This window comes from Cucurbita moschata, unplaced genomic scaffold (assembly GCF_002738365.1).
Source record: "Cucurbita moschata cultivar Rifu unplaced genomic scaffold, Cmos_1.0 Cmo_Scf00007, whole genome shotgun sequence".
Taxonomy (NCBI): domain Eukaryota; kingdom Viridiplantae; phylum Streptophyta; class Magnoliopsida; order Cucurbitales; family Cucurbitaceae; genus Cucurbita; species Cucurbita moschata.
In genome coordinates, this window is record NW_019268523.1 from 3,021,529 (window position 1) to 3,035,068 (window position 13,540).

The window sequence follows — 13,540 nt, forward strand, 5'->3', positions numbered from 1 at the left end:
TTTTTTTTTTTTTTTTTTTTTTTGGAAGAAATCTGAAAAATAAAGCGTATTGAAAATTTTGAAAAGTTTTAGGATAAATATACACGAATGGTGTTGTTGAAGAATGTATTACAGAATCTGACTGCCATAGATTTCCTGCGCTCTCTACATTTCCTGCGCTCTCTACATTTCCTGCGCTCTCTACCTCACGCACCGCCGAACGCCCAAAACAGAGGAAGCACAGTGGCGGAGTTGTGTGGATTTCCATCGTCTTCAATTCGAAGCCGAAATCTCCTGTTCTTCCATTTTAGTATGTCGACTTTAACGATCCTCCTTTTCTTCTTGATTCCCTCCAATTTTGTCCGTCTTTCTCTTTGTTTCTTGCCTGATCAAAACGTCACCCTCTCCGGTGATGCGCATTTCAGAAACAATGCCATGCTTCTCACCCAAGAAACCAATTGCCTTCCCTTTTCTTCTTCTAACTCCCCTGCCTCCTCTGCCTCTGTCTCTTCTGGCGTTGGCGCCGCCTTCTACAACAACCCGATTCGCTTTCTTGATTTCTCCACCAATTCCACCGCTTCTTTTTCCACTAAATTCTTCCTCACCGTCGTTCCCACCCCACTTTGCCCTTCCGCCGATGGAATCGCTTTCCTCATTACCTCCGATTCCGAATCTTTCAGCCGCTCTAATGGGTATATGGGCCTTCCCGATCCCCCGCTAAATTCCCACCACTCTTTCATCGCTGTCGAATTCGACACCAGTTTCAACGCTGATCTTGGAGACATTAATGACAACCATCTTGGCTTTGATGTCAACTCTGCGACCTCTTTGTCTTCAGTGGATTTTGGGTCCAGAGGCATTTTCCTCAAAAATGGGAGAAAGATTACCGCATGGATTGAGTACAAGGAAGACTCGAAAAAGATCCATGTCTGGGTTGGCTATTCGCAGACAAAGCCTGAAAATCCTCTTCTTGTTGTGGAGGTTGACCTTTCCAAGCAATTTAAGGAGTTCATGTATGTGGGGTTCTCTGCTTCTAACGGACGGGGCTCTGCTCTTTACATTGTTGATCAATGGCAATTTAGAACTTTTGGGTTGGTACCTTCTTTGAGTTCTGTTGATACCACCATTACTGAAGGAGACTGTTTCTTGTGCGCACCGGAGGATTTGAGTGCGCATAGCAATCGTTCTGTCAACGCTCGTCAACGGAGGAAGATGATTGGAGAGATAACCCTTGGTTTAGGAGGTTTAATTGCATTTCTTTGCTCTATTATTGTCATTGTTGGTTTGATTAGTTTTATCTTGATGGATAAATTGAGGGGTAGAATGTGCATATGCGTAGCAACTCCCGAAACCAGTCAAGTTGAGACGAACAGAGTTCCATTGAGATTATCCCTTGGGGAGGTAAAGTTGGCTACAATGGACTTTAATGAAGATAGAATTGTTGGGAGAGGTGGTTCTGCAACTGTTTACAAAGGATGTCTTCCAGCCGGTGAAGAAGTGGCTGTTAAACGATTCGCACCAGACATGGCGAACAATCGTATGTACAATCCTTTCACCACCGAGTTTGCAACAATGGCGGGGTGCTTGCGACACAAGAATTTGGTTCAGCTTCACGGATGGTGTTGCGAGGCAAACGAGTTGGTTCTTGTTTACGAGTTCTTGGCCAATGGTAGCCTCGGCGAACTTCTTCATAAGCGCTCACAGAATTCACAGTTTGTTCTTCCTTGGAAGAAAAGGGTTTCCATAGTTCTTGGCATTGCTTCTGCATTGACATATCTCCATGAAGAGTATGAGAGACAGATTATCCATCGAGATGTCAAGACCTGCAACATTATGATTGATGCAGATTTCAACGGTAAACTTGGGGATTTCGGTCTAGCAGAAGTGTATGCACGCAATTCACTCAGAAGGGAAGCAACTATACCTGCTGGAACAATGGGATATCTCGCACCTGAATACGTTTATTCTGGAGTTCCCACTGTCGAAACCGATATTTACAGCTTTGGAGTCGTGTTGCTCGAAGTAGCCTCGGGAAGGAGGGCTGTAATCGAAGAGGGGACCATGCTGGTCGATTGGATTTGGAATCTATGGGAAATGGGAACACTAACTGAAGCATCTGATTCAAAGTTGACGGGAAAATACAATGTAGTAGAAATGGAGAGAATGCTAATGGTGGGACTGAATTGTGTACACCCAAATTATGTAAAGCGGCCAACTGTGAGAGAAGCTGCAAAGATCCTTAGAGGGAAAGCACCACTTCCTGTACTGCCACCAAGGAAGCCAAGGGTCCGCATCAAGTCTGTTGTTCCTGATGATTTTGAGGATAGCATAGATAGTCCTCCTGACGATAATCCCAGCCTCGACGAGTGGATGACCCCGAAGAGTCAATTTTATAGCTGAACCGTAACGCAATACACGGTGCCACGGAGATTACAAAGACATCAAATATTAGAAATGACCTGAAAATACTCTAAACTAGAGGTTTGCTGCATTGTTTCTTTTCTTAGGGTGTGTTTTTGTTAGGTTTACATGAATAAGAACATAATTGCTGTATGCCCCAAAACTGAATTTATTCATGAAATATTCAAGCACCATATATTTCTTGCGTATCTCGTGTTTGTTTACTTTAAAATTTTGGTTGAGATGCATATAACAGCGTCATGAACACGTCCTAATGACTTAACTCGTCGTCGAATCGAATCGATATTAAATTTCGAATCAAGTTGTTCTTGGGAAGTCATGGGTGTGTTCCAAGTCAACCATTATTAGTGCAATTTGCAGACACCTTTGTTCCTTCACCATTTTTTTGGGCTTTGAAGATATTAACCACTCCCACCTGAAAGAAAGCTTGCAAGAAATGGGTGGGCCAACTCTCATTCTATCATTATACTTAACTTTATAGACTTTGCATCATAATTAAATATTACAAATGTCACTGTCTTTTCCTACCCCAATAATCTTCTCCTTTTCATATCGAAATGTCTATAGATTTCTAGAATAAAATTTATAAGGGTCGGTGATAAGGAAACACTTTAAAATACGCTCTGATACTATAAGAGAAGTGAGATTCGAATAATCATGTTGATCGAATATCTCAAGATAAGAAAACTTATTTGACATTTGAATCACTCCACAGCAAGATCAATTGTGTCAAGCATAGCATGGATGATTTTAAATATAAGAACACCTAGTCCTAATGAAAAGAAATCACTCTCGTTAGCCTTGATGATAAGAAATCACTCCCAGAGAAAAAAAAAAACCTAGGTTATATTTTTAATCAAATATCTCAAGAAAGAACGCTTATTATTGGATGAAAGTCCCACATCGACTAATTTAAGGAATGATCATGGGTTTATATCAAAAGAATACTCTCTCCATTGGTGCGAGGCCTTTTGGGTAAGTCTAAAGCAAAGCCATGAGAGCTTATGCTCAAAGTGGACCATTGTGGAGAGTCGTGTTCGTCTAACACTTACAACATTTTGAACTATGTTCATATTGGTGGTACGAATCTAGTTGATTATAAATTAAGATAATGTATGTGTATTTTTTTAATTTAATTTTGGAGGGTTGTTCCATATATATACATGTGTATATGCTTAGGTCATACATATGTCATCTCAATACCATAGAAAATTATTAATTTATTTGTATAGTTGATGTTTAGATATATTTTAAAAATATTGGGGGATAAATTAAAATGTTTTTAATGGCATAAACAAAGATGCCATTCTTTTGACTTTCTTTAATTATTTAGCCCTCTTTTTCCTACAATTTTTTTTATATAAAAATAATCTTTTTAGGAAATTCATTTTTTTTAAACTAGCCATGTTGTTTATTTAATAAGAATAAAACTATAATATAAAAACCAAGAATAAAAATAATAAAAATATCAAAATAGTAATCAATATAAATTAATTCTATTCATATTTAATAATAACTATATTCAAATTAATGGGTAATTTAAAATTTTTGAAATTAAATAAATATGAAATTTAACCGAGATAAAATTGTTACAATAGAGAGAGTATTCTTCATTTATAAACCCATGAGCATTTCCTAAATTAGAGAATGTGGTTCTTTTTTATCGAACAAAGTGCGCCTCCCCTTAATTGAGGCTCGATTCTTTTGGAGTCTTAGTCATGTTTTACTGCCTTCAATGAGCCTTGTCTCCTTTTCTTTTGGAGTCTTTTGTTCGATATTTGAGGATTTACCAATCTGTTGGCACGACTAAGTTTAGGGCATGACTCTAATACCATGTTAGACGAACACGACTTTCCACAATGGTATGATATTGTCCACTTTGAGCATAACTTGACTTCTTCAAAAGACCTCGTACCAATGGAAAGAGTATTCTTCGTTAAAGTGATGATAGTAAATAAATCAAATAAAGAGTAAAAAGGTAAAAAGAGTAAATCTTGATCTCAACCATTTGTAGATATATTAAACGAATACAAGAAATTTCACAGCAGTAAAAAGTAATAATAATAATAAGAAGAAATCGAGGAGGGATGGAATTAATTGGGGTCGGGAAATTTGGGCCGGTAGTAAAGCGGGGGCAGAGGGTTCTTGAAAACCGGCGGAAGTGGATAAACCAAACCGGAGTAATCAAAACCGGAATACGTTGTTAATGGAGGAATTCCGGAAGAGGGCCGTGGATTTACGATTACAAGAGGGTCTTCCCAGCCCTCGTAATCATAAACGCTCAGTTCTTCCGACGACGGCGATAAACCATTCCGGCCATCGGAAAAAGTGGAAGAAGAAGTAGAAGTGGAAGTGGAAGTAGAAGGGCGGTCGGAATCGGAGTCGGAGCGGCTGCTACTGCTGCCAGGGAATCGAACCATGTGCCTGAACTCTGAGGCGTCTTCTTCTACTTCAATGATTTTCTTCGACTTCCTTATTTTCGCCGGCGCTTGGGCTTTCGCGGCTCTCGGCGGCGCCGGCGGCTTCTTCATCTTTCGCTTTCTGGTGGCTGAAGATTCCATTCTCTCGTTTCTTTCACAATTTGGCGGATTTCTTGCATATATATATATATATACATATATAAATTTAAATTTTTTTGGAAAAATGAAAATATATTTTGATTTGATTGTGAATTACAAAATATTATATTGACATTTTAAATGGTTGTTAGATTTTAAAATTTTATATTTGAATTAATATTTTTACTTTTCAAGTTTCATTAATTTTCACTTTTTCGTCATTAATTAAAAATAATTTAAAAAATGTTAAATGGTAGAATTAATAGACACAAAATAAATTTAAAATTGATGATAAAGTTTGGAAATTAAACTCAAAATTTAGAAATAAAAATTTAACATTAAGAGACAAAAAAAATATTTTTTTTCTTATATTCTTATTCTATTATTAGATTATAAATTCAAATTAGATAACAAATTTATGATTTTTTTTTTAATTTTAATTGTTTAAGATAATTATTACTTCGAAAAAAATAAAATAATATTTAAAATTTAAAACTTATTTGCCGAATTATTTGTAGTAATTTATGTTAATATTGAAAATTTTATTTTAAATTAATTTGTTCTCACTGATTATAAAAACTTAATTAAAATTATGATAAAATTTGAGAAAATATTCGATAAAATAGATGTTAGGTTATTTTTTCACGATGGTTTTGTTTCGATTAGATATATTTATAAGATAAAAGATATGGAACTACTCCCACTTAAAATCATACAAAAATGGGGAAAAGTCTCTCATTGTATCATTATGCTTAAACTTTATAGATTTTTTTCCGACATAAATAAGGATAAAATTAAATACAATTAATTATGCAAACAAAATCAATGCAAATCAGGGAAGTTTTGGAAGAAATCTAGCGACAACGAGAATCGATTCGGAGCTATGGGGCTAAGATCCCGAAAAAAGTGGGTAAGAGGGCTGAGCTCAGCTGACTGCGGTGGAGTCGGAGTGAAAATATTCGCTGGAATCGGCGGCAGCAACCCTGGCGTTGGCGATAATATTCCGTGACCTACCCTCTCTGTTCCTTGATGATTGGTACTCATAATCATCGTCGTATTGGGTGGATGGTGAGAGTCGTGGGAGGAGGGTTTGTGGCCAGTGAGGCGCTGGACCAAGTCCTTGAATTGAGTAGGGTCGGTGTGGATGACCTTGGGGGAGACGGTGTAGATGATGACGGGCCGGTGCGGCGGCTTGCCGATCTTGTGGGAGTCTTTGGTGATCTTGAGGGCGGCGGGACGGGGACCTTGGAGTTGAAGCTCTTTTCTTTCAGCCATGGCATTAGGTGTTGAAGAACAAAGAGAAGAAGACATGGAGAGTTGAAAGGTTTATAAAGATAAGTTGAGTATTTAATATTAATATCAATATTTAAGGGTTTCTTGGTGGTTTAGAAGTTTGAATTTGTCTTAAAAAAAAAAACCATTTTTTTCATGGTTGAAACCGTCAAACCCTAAGTCTATAATGATACCATTATTGTGTCTTTTCCACGTCGGATAATATTATGCTGACTTGGTATAGCTATTATATGGAATGTTCGTATATATCGTCTTTGGAATGGTACGTTAATAAGTTGTTATCTCGAATGGTGTGACGGGTTTGGTGCATTTTTACGTGTGGGTTTAAATATTTATACAAATTAGTCTTTCAAATGGGTTCAACAAAGACTTATTCTCGTTATTTGACATGATCATATGCACCTTATTGGTGGAGATAGTTGACTTTCCGTTCTTTTAAGTCTTTGTTACTCATCTTATTCTCGTGATTGGTCTTATTTGGATGTGATTTTGATTCATTCATATATAAATCTATTAATTTTAGTTTCACACGGTTCAAGTCTTGCCACGAAGCAAGCTCTCCTGAATAGGACGGGTTAGGAAGTGGCACGGACTCAGCACGGACCCTTTTATTATTGATGCACGAACCCTGAATTATTCTTTGTTTTCTCAATGTCTTAATGGGTCGAGGGGCTAATTTTTCACTTTGGGCCAATCTTCTTAAGTGGGCTTTGGGCCTATCATGTTTAGTTTAAACTCGTACAAATACTTTTGACTCTATTGAGTCTTATTTATTTTTATATATTTTTTTTAGTACGACAACCATATCAACTATTGTTGAGTTATACAAATGTCGACGAGTTTCATCGTACGACACAGAGAAAAGTTGAAGAGATTGTAAATTTAGTTATAGCCTCCCCTTCCTGTTGGCTTGTAGCCATTGTAGCCACTTCTACCATTAGGTTCATGGCTGTTATATCCACTTCTACCATTGAGTTCATTGCTGTTGTATCCGCTTCTACCATTAGGTTCATGGCTGTTATATCCACTTCTACCATTGAGTTCATTGCTGTTGTATCCGCTTCTACCATTCGGTTCATGACTATTATATCCACTTCTACCATTAGGTTCATTGCTGTTATATCCACTTCTACCATTGGGTTCGTTGCTGTTATATCTGCTTCTACCATTGGGTTCGTTGCTGTTATTTCCACTTCTACCATTGGGTTTGTTGCTGTTATATCCACTTCTACCAATGGCTTCATATTTATCTTCAAGAACTTTTCGTCCGAATCAAACAAAAATTACTTCAACTACAAATCTACAAATTCAATCCATTAATTTATATTTATTAATAAAATATAAAATTTAAAATTTAAAAATTTATTAAATATAAACATCAATAAACTAAATCTATAATTTAACAATAATAATAATAATAATAAGAAACAGTTGTATGACATGACTTTATTCATAGAAATAAGTGATCAGACCATCAACTTTTAAAATGGTAAGTTACGTTCCGATTAGCTAACATACCAAGACCCAGTTAAATATTAAAAATTTTAGTGAGTAAATAAGGGTTACCAAGTGCAAATTCTTGTGGTACGATCGACTCGTAGGACAGAGCAGCGACGACGTTGCCGGCGGATATGAGGAGGAAGACGGCGAGGAAAGCAGCCATGGGCATGACTCCGGCAGCCTTAGAGCTAGCCATTTTCAGACAAAAAGGGGGTTTAATTTCTGGGGCTAAAAAGTGTTGGGTTAAAACAAGGGTAAGATTTTATACAAATTTTGGTGGGTATTTATAGTGGAAGAAGGGTTATAAGTAAGGGTATATTAGGTAATTGCCAAGGTGAAAACTTGAAATCAACCACAACGCCGGTCCACATTGCTCGTTGAAGAGGCACCCAAATTCAACCCTAAGGGATAAGTTTACGTAAATTTCTACCTTATGATATCGACTTTAGTGTATGATTACACGAACCGAGGATTAAAATATCGACGTTTTCTTCTCATTTTACCTAACCTATTTTCTAAATTTATTTAAATTAAAATTGTAGGAAGTATTTGAATAATAAACTTTGATAGAATCTCATTCTTTTCAGATATTGTCGTCTCTCGACTATATTATTCTCAAACATTTTAAACAAAATATTCAATAAAACAACTTTTAAAATGAAAAATAGATTCAACCTTATGATTTAATTAAATGCACATTGAACACGAGTAATATATGGGGACGGAGAATTGCATAAAGTGTATGGGTTAGTTGTGGTTTGTAATAATAATAAGTAACCAATGACGACACCATTTCAACCGTAGAAGCTATATATATATATATATATATATATATATATATATATATTAATTCAATATTTATTTTATAAATTCACATTTATATTCCATGAAAATGATGCAAAACCCACCACGTGATTTCTCATCCTTTCATCCATTACTCCATTCCTACGGATCTCTCCAACCCATTCATACCCGTATCTTATTTATTTATTTAATACCTATATTTTAAAAATACCTTTTTAAATTTTTTTATTAAAAATACTCATAAATAGTACTAATAATCTTTTTTATTTAATTTTTTTAAAATCAATATATGAATAAATATTATCTTTCTATACCTCTCACAGATAATCTCTTTCAATTTTAAGGATACTCGTGATAAAAATAAAAAATTAATTTTTTTAAAAATTTAATATTATTTTTTAAATTTCGTAGGTATTTTTTAAAAAATGTGTTACTAATGATTTTGTTCATATCGAACGGTTTTGAGTTTATATATATATATACATTAGTTAAATGTGTGTTTTTGAAACTTTTTTAAAAAGTTGGTATAAATAGAACTTCTATCTTTTTTTTTTTAATTTAAAATATTATTGAAGGTTTTGAAAATTAAAAATTATTTTAAAAATAAAGTGCAAAGTGAACGGAATTAAAAATATAAGTCCCTATGGCACACCCATCCACCACGTGTCACCTCCTCAACAATTATGAAGGGAGATTCCATTAGTATATTTCATTTACTTTAATTTTTACATAATCGAGGATTAATCTATAATAAATTTAGAAGTCAACCATAATAACAGCCTAATTAAACGAGAGGGGGAGAGAAACCGCAATCTAGGATTATTAAACAACGTAATTAAGGAAATAATAAAATAATATTAATTTAATTTAATTAAGGAAGTTAGTACGAACGAAGATACGCCACGTAATCCGTTTAATCACGTGCATTGCAACATCCTTATTACGCTTGCATCTAATTTATTTAATTAAATAATATATATTCATCATCTTTCTCCTTAAATCCACCACTGCAAGCACGCTGTACCACTCCCTTTCCCGCCGACCATCTTCTTCTCCCAATTACCATTCTACCCTTCTATTAAATTTACATTTAAAAAACAAAATTGATTTCCCAGTTATTATAAATTCAACTCAACATAATTGTATTGCAAATAATTGTCCAATCAAAATTCAATTTAAAAGTTTTTATAATAATACAATTTAAAAGTTGAGATTTGGTGGGCTGGGGATATAACAGTCATTTTCCACACAGATTCTCAACGACTACCAAGTGAGGTTTGACTAATCCACGTCTATCACTTTCAATAATGTAATGCACCCAATGAAAAGAAGCCACGTGGACTTTGACCCCCACGACCCTTCCGCCTGTTATACAGCTCCAATCTCATGAACTCTCTCTTGATCTTCCTACGTCAAAAATTGTTATAAATTAAATTATTTAATATTCCTTAATAATTATTAAATGTACTTTTATAAATAAATAATTAATTAATTAATGTTTTATTTTTTTGCATACACACGCTCACACCCTTCCTTGGCCCTAACGACTCTCCAACCGCCCACGTTTCTCTTCACTCTACATAATTCCCTTCCTCTCCTCCATCTTCACATCTCTCCGCTCTCTCTCTCTCTCGCTCTCTCTCTCTCTCAATGTTCTCTACAGCAATGTCCGACCACCACCAGCTCCCTCCTCCACCTCCGCCGCCGTTCGCCTCCCATCTGGAGCGGAAATGGAAGCCCCATCTCGAAACAGCTCCAAATTGCCCTCGTTGCGCCTCCGCCAATACCAAATTCTGTTATTACAACAACTACAGCCTCTCCCAACCTAGATACTTTTGTAAATCCTGTCGACGCTATTGGACCAAAGGCGGTTCCCTCCGTAACGTCCCTGTCGGCGGTGGCTGTCGTAAGAGTCGTCGTACTAGGTCCTCACGATCCTCAACTGTCTCACGTTCTACCAACCCCGACACTTCTACACAAATCACTGAATCCTCCTCTAATGGACCCGATATCGATCTTGCTGCCGTTTTCGCTAGATATTTGAACACCGCCCCACCGAGTACTGAGGCACACGCGTTGACCAGCTCGCCTGAATCCGTTGACCCTTTAGAGAATTGTGAAATCTTCTTTGAAGGGCTGTCGGATTTGTTAACTGAGGAGGAAAATCAACCCCAAGAACAAAAACAGGGGATTATGGGAAATTACGAAAATACTCCGTTTGGGTTACACGCGGAATTGGGCGTTGAGGAAGAAGTATGGGCGTCGCAACAAATCCAAGAATTGGACTCTTTTTCTTGCAATTATAATGCGAATCAATTCTGTGAAGTGGGAGACAATTGGAGCTCATTCGACTTTGCAGCCGTAAATAATGTCGAATATTTCTAATTATATCATTACATTTATATACTTATATATATAAATATGGGATTGCGTTCTTGTGTTATATTATGAATTATTTAGTTGAATAATGGTTGGCTACTTGAGATTGTCTCTTGGCTCGTGTCGTTAAAATTATAACTTTTCTAGAGTGGTATCTCACTGATGGTTCAGGAGCCTTCTTCGCTCTCCACCTAAGCTGCGCAGGAAAGACCCAAAGCCAATCCCGAATAACAGTGAAGCTTTATAGGGTCTTTCACCGAGCCTCGTTTTGATACAGTGCCTAGATCGTATGCCTTTTGAGCCCATAAACGCAACTACCAAGCTTAACAACACTATTTTCATTTAAAATACATGAACTAAATGGCGAATGGAACCGAGGAGAAGGTAGAGAAAGTCAACAATGTGATGTCAACAAATCACATGGCTTGAAAAAAGGATCATGAATCTGCGGGTTGTGTGAATTAATGGCAAGGGATATTTGGTTACGTTTCCTCTATACTTATTATTTTTGTGGTTCCTATCAAATTCTCACCAATTTCGCGCACCTTGGTTCAATGTCACTGGACCTACATCTTTTAGTCACGCCATGTTTCATCGAGTTTCAGCTATGTCAAGAGATCACTGTTTTGATACAGTCGGTTCCAATTGTGATTTTTTTGGAAGAAGTCTCGAAACTAAACTAATTAATTAGGGGAGATAAATATGAAGGAAAACACAATCCTTTCCGCTGCTCTGTGCACGGTGATTCTCCTTCTGTTTGGAAGAGCTTTAGATCTAATTCCATTCTACATATGCACGTTGCATTAGAGAAACCGATCTTTCACTTTCTTTTTGAGTTTTCAATTCACAGTCGTCTATCTAGCTTCATCAGAGTTCTCTTTTGCATCACTCGTAAGATATAGGCCAGAGCCCATTCGATTTTTATTTCTGTCTTCACCCTCTCGTTCATTATCATTATTGCTACTTACGTTGACGTTGACGTTGACATTGACCTGATAGATGAGCAGCAAATTAGTTGAAAAACTGTTATTATTATTATTATTATTTATTTATTTAATAATTGTGGATTGTGATTGAAATATTGATTTATAAAATAATAATTATATTTTATTAATTGAGAACCAATTAAATATAAGCTAATAAAGAATATTAATTTAAATTTAATATGACACTATGAGGTGTGAATTTGGTCCCGGTTTGAAAAAGGACAGTTTTGGTCGTAAATGACGTGGCAGATTTTTTATTAATTTTATATTGAATTTTGGTCTACGTGTCAAAATTTCAATTTGGGCCTCCATGTTAGCTTTACGGCCCAATTCCTCCAAAAACAGTTAAAAAATGAAGCCCAACAACTATTAAGGCCCAAGCCCAATTGTATGACACGGTCATTTCTAAGCCCAACTTAAAAAACAATGGCTTAGATAAATAAAATATAGTCATAGACTTAAATATTAATTTAAAAAAATTAGTCTTTTTTTAATATTTAAATAAGAGGTAGGAAGAATTATATATATATATATAAAAGAAAGTTTAAAATATTAATTCATGAAGCATGCCTTTTGGGTTTGTTTAAATTAATATTTTCCTAGATCCATATAATTATTGTATTTTTAATGTTCAAGAAATGCTTATAAACCATATGACATATCACTTTCATTTCACAAATCTAACATCAATTTCAAGTTAATATTTATTAACTTAATGCTTCCAAAAACATTATTATAAACTTAATGCTTTTTACCGGCGTACAACAATTAAATTTTAACTTATTGGTCGAAAGTATCGACTTAGCTTTACCATCTTCAAACGCATACTTCTGTCTAGTTCTTAGAACTTAATCTCGAGATGCACAACATAGACAAGATAGAAAAGCTAGAGTTATGCTATCAGAGTTAATCACCGTCAGTGGTCGAAGTAGGGCTGACCCTCTCTCATAAATGACGCGTTTTATAATCGTGAAGATAACAACTACACGTAACAAGCCAAAGCAGACAATATGTACTAAGGTGCAAGGTTGAATTAGTCAAAATTTGGTTACATTAATATAAACCCATTTAATCTTATAAATTAATTAATAATAGTAAACATGGGTCCAGCTAAGAGTGGTTTAGCTAAAACTTGAATTTATTTTTGTAAGCTATTGACATTTAATGAATATATTAATGGTCTAATCATCACCTAATTAAAAAAAATTTAAAACTTGATTAATTAACATAAACCCCTCGATATATTGTAATAAAATACAAAAAATATGGCGATTCACTTCGTCATTAGCTGTATCTGCGTGTATGCTTACGGCATTGCTTAATTTTTTTAATTCAAATTGTAAATACGTTTAACCTTCCTTAATTAAAATACTCCCATATTTCATTTTAAAAATAACATTTATTTACGCCCACAATTATAACATTAACATTTTCAAAATAATAATAATAATTTATTCTTTTTTTTGCAATTTTTTATTTTAGTCCTCCAATTTTTTAATTTACAAAAAGAACGTATTTGAGGTATTTAAAGTCGTATGAATAGAATTAAAAAAATTAAAAAAAAATCAATAAATCTAATAATTTTGTTGGTTTTTTTTTTTTTTTTTTTTTTTAATAAAA

At 35.0% G+C, this 13,540-nt stretch overlaps 4 protein-coding genes across 5 annotated transcripts in view; 2 read left to right on the forward strand and 2 right to left on the reverse strand.

The window, feature by feature from the left end:
* Window positions 1-2,588, forward strand: part of LOC111444851 (L-type lectin-domain containing receptor kinase S.6-like) — a 3,627-nt gene extending 1,039 nt beyond the window's left edge. The window contains exons 2-3 of the mRNA XM_023082936.1: window positions 29-130; window positions 167-2,588. Of these exons, the coding sequence (XP_022938704.1) occupies window positions 88-130; window positions 167-2,379 (2,256 nt within the window). The 5' untranslated portion in view covers window positions 29-87 and the 3' untranslated portion in view covers window positions 2,380-2,588. The remainder of the gene's footprint in view (window positions 1-28; window positions 131-166) is intronic.
* A 3,192-nt stretch (window positions 2,589-5,780) lies between these two features.
* LOC111445144 (protein MKS1-like) lies at window positions 5,781-6,233 on the reverse strand. Its single transcript, XM_023083380.1, has one exon. The coding sequence runs from the start codon at window positions 6,231-6,233 to the stop codon at window positions 5,781-5,783; it is 453 nt and encodes a 150-aa protein (XP_022939148.1).
* Window positions 6,234-7,030: 797 nt separating this feature from the next.
* Window positions 7,031-8,001, reverse strand: LOC111445371 (N66 matrix protein-like). Of its 2 annotated transcripts, XM_023083711.1 has the most exons (4): window positions 7,819-7,991; window positions 7,474-7,520; window positions 7,134-7,407; window positions 7,031-7,084 (listed from the first exon to the last, which is right to left on the reverse strand). In XM_023083711.1, exons 1-3 carry the CDS (start codon window positions 7,945-7,947, stop codon window positions 7,134-7,136), a joined length of 450 nt encoding a protein of 149 aa, XP_022939479.1. In that variant the 5' UTR covers window positions 7,948-7,991; the 3' UTR covers window positions 7,031-7,084. The 2 variants fall into 2 exon arrangements, with proteins under 2 accessions (XP_022939479.1, XP_022939478.1); XM_023083710.1 differs by having other exon boundaries at window positions 7,134-7,520; window positions 7,819-8,001.
* A 2,086-nt stretch (window positions 8,002-10,087) lies between these two features.
* Window positions 10,088-10,985, forward strand: LOC111445412 (dof zinc finger protein DOF1.2-like). The gene has a single exon (XM_023083766.1). The coding sequence runs from the start codon at window positions 10,206-10,208 to the stop codon at window positions 10,938-10,940; it is 735 nt and encodes a 244-aa protein (XP_022939534.1). The 5' UTR covers window positions 10,088-10,205; the 3' UTR covers window positions 10,941-10,985.
* Window positions 10,986-13,540: the final 2,555 nt, after the last annotated feature.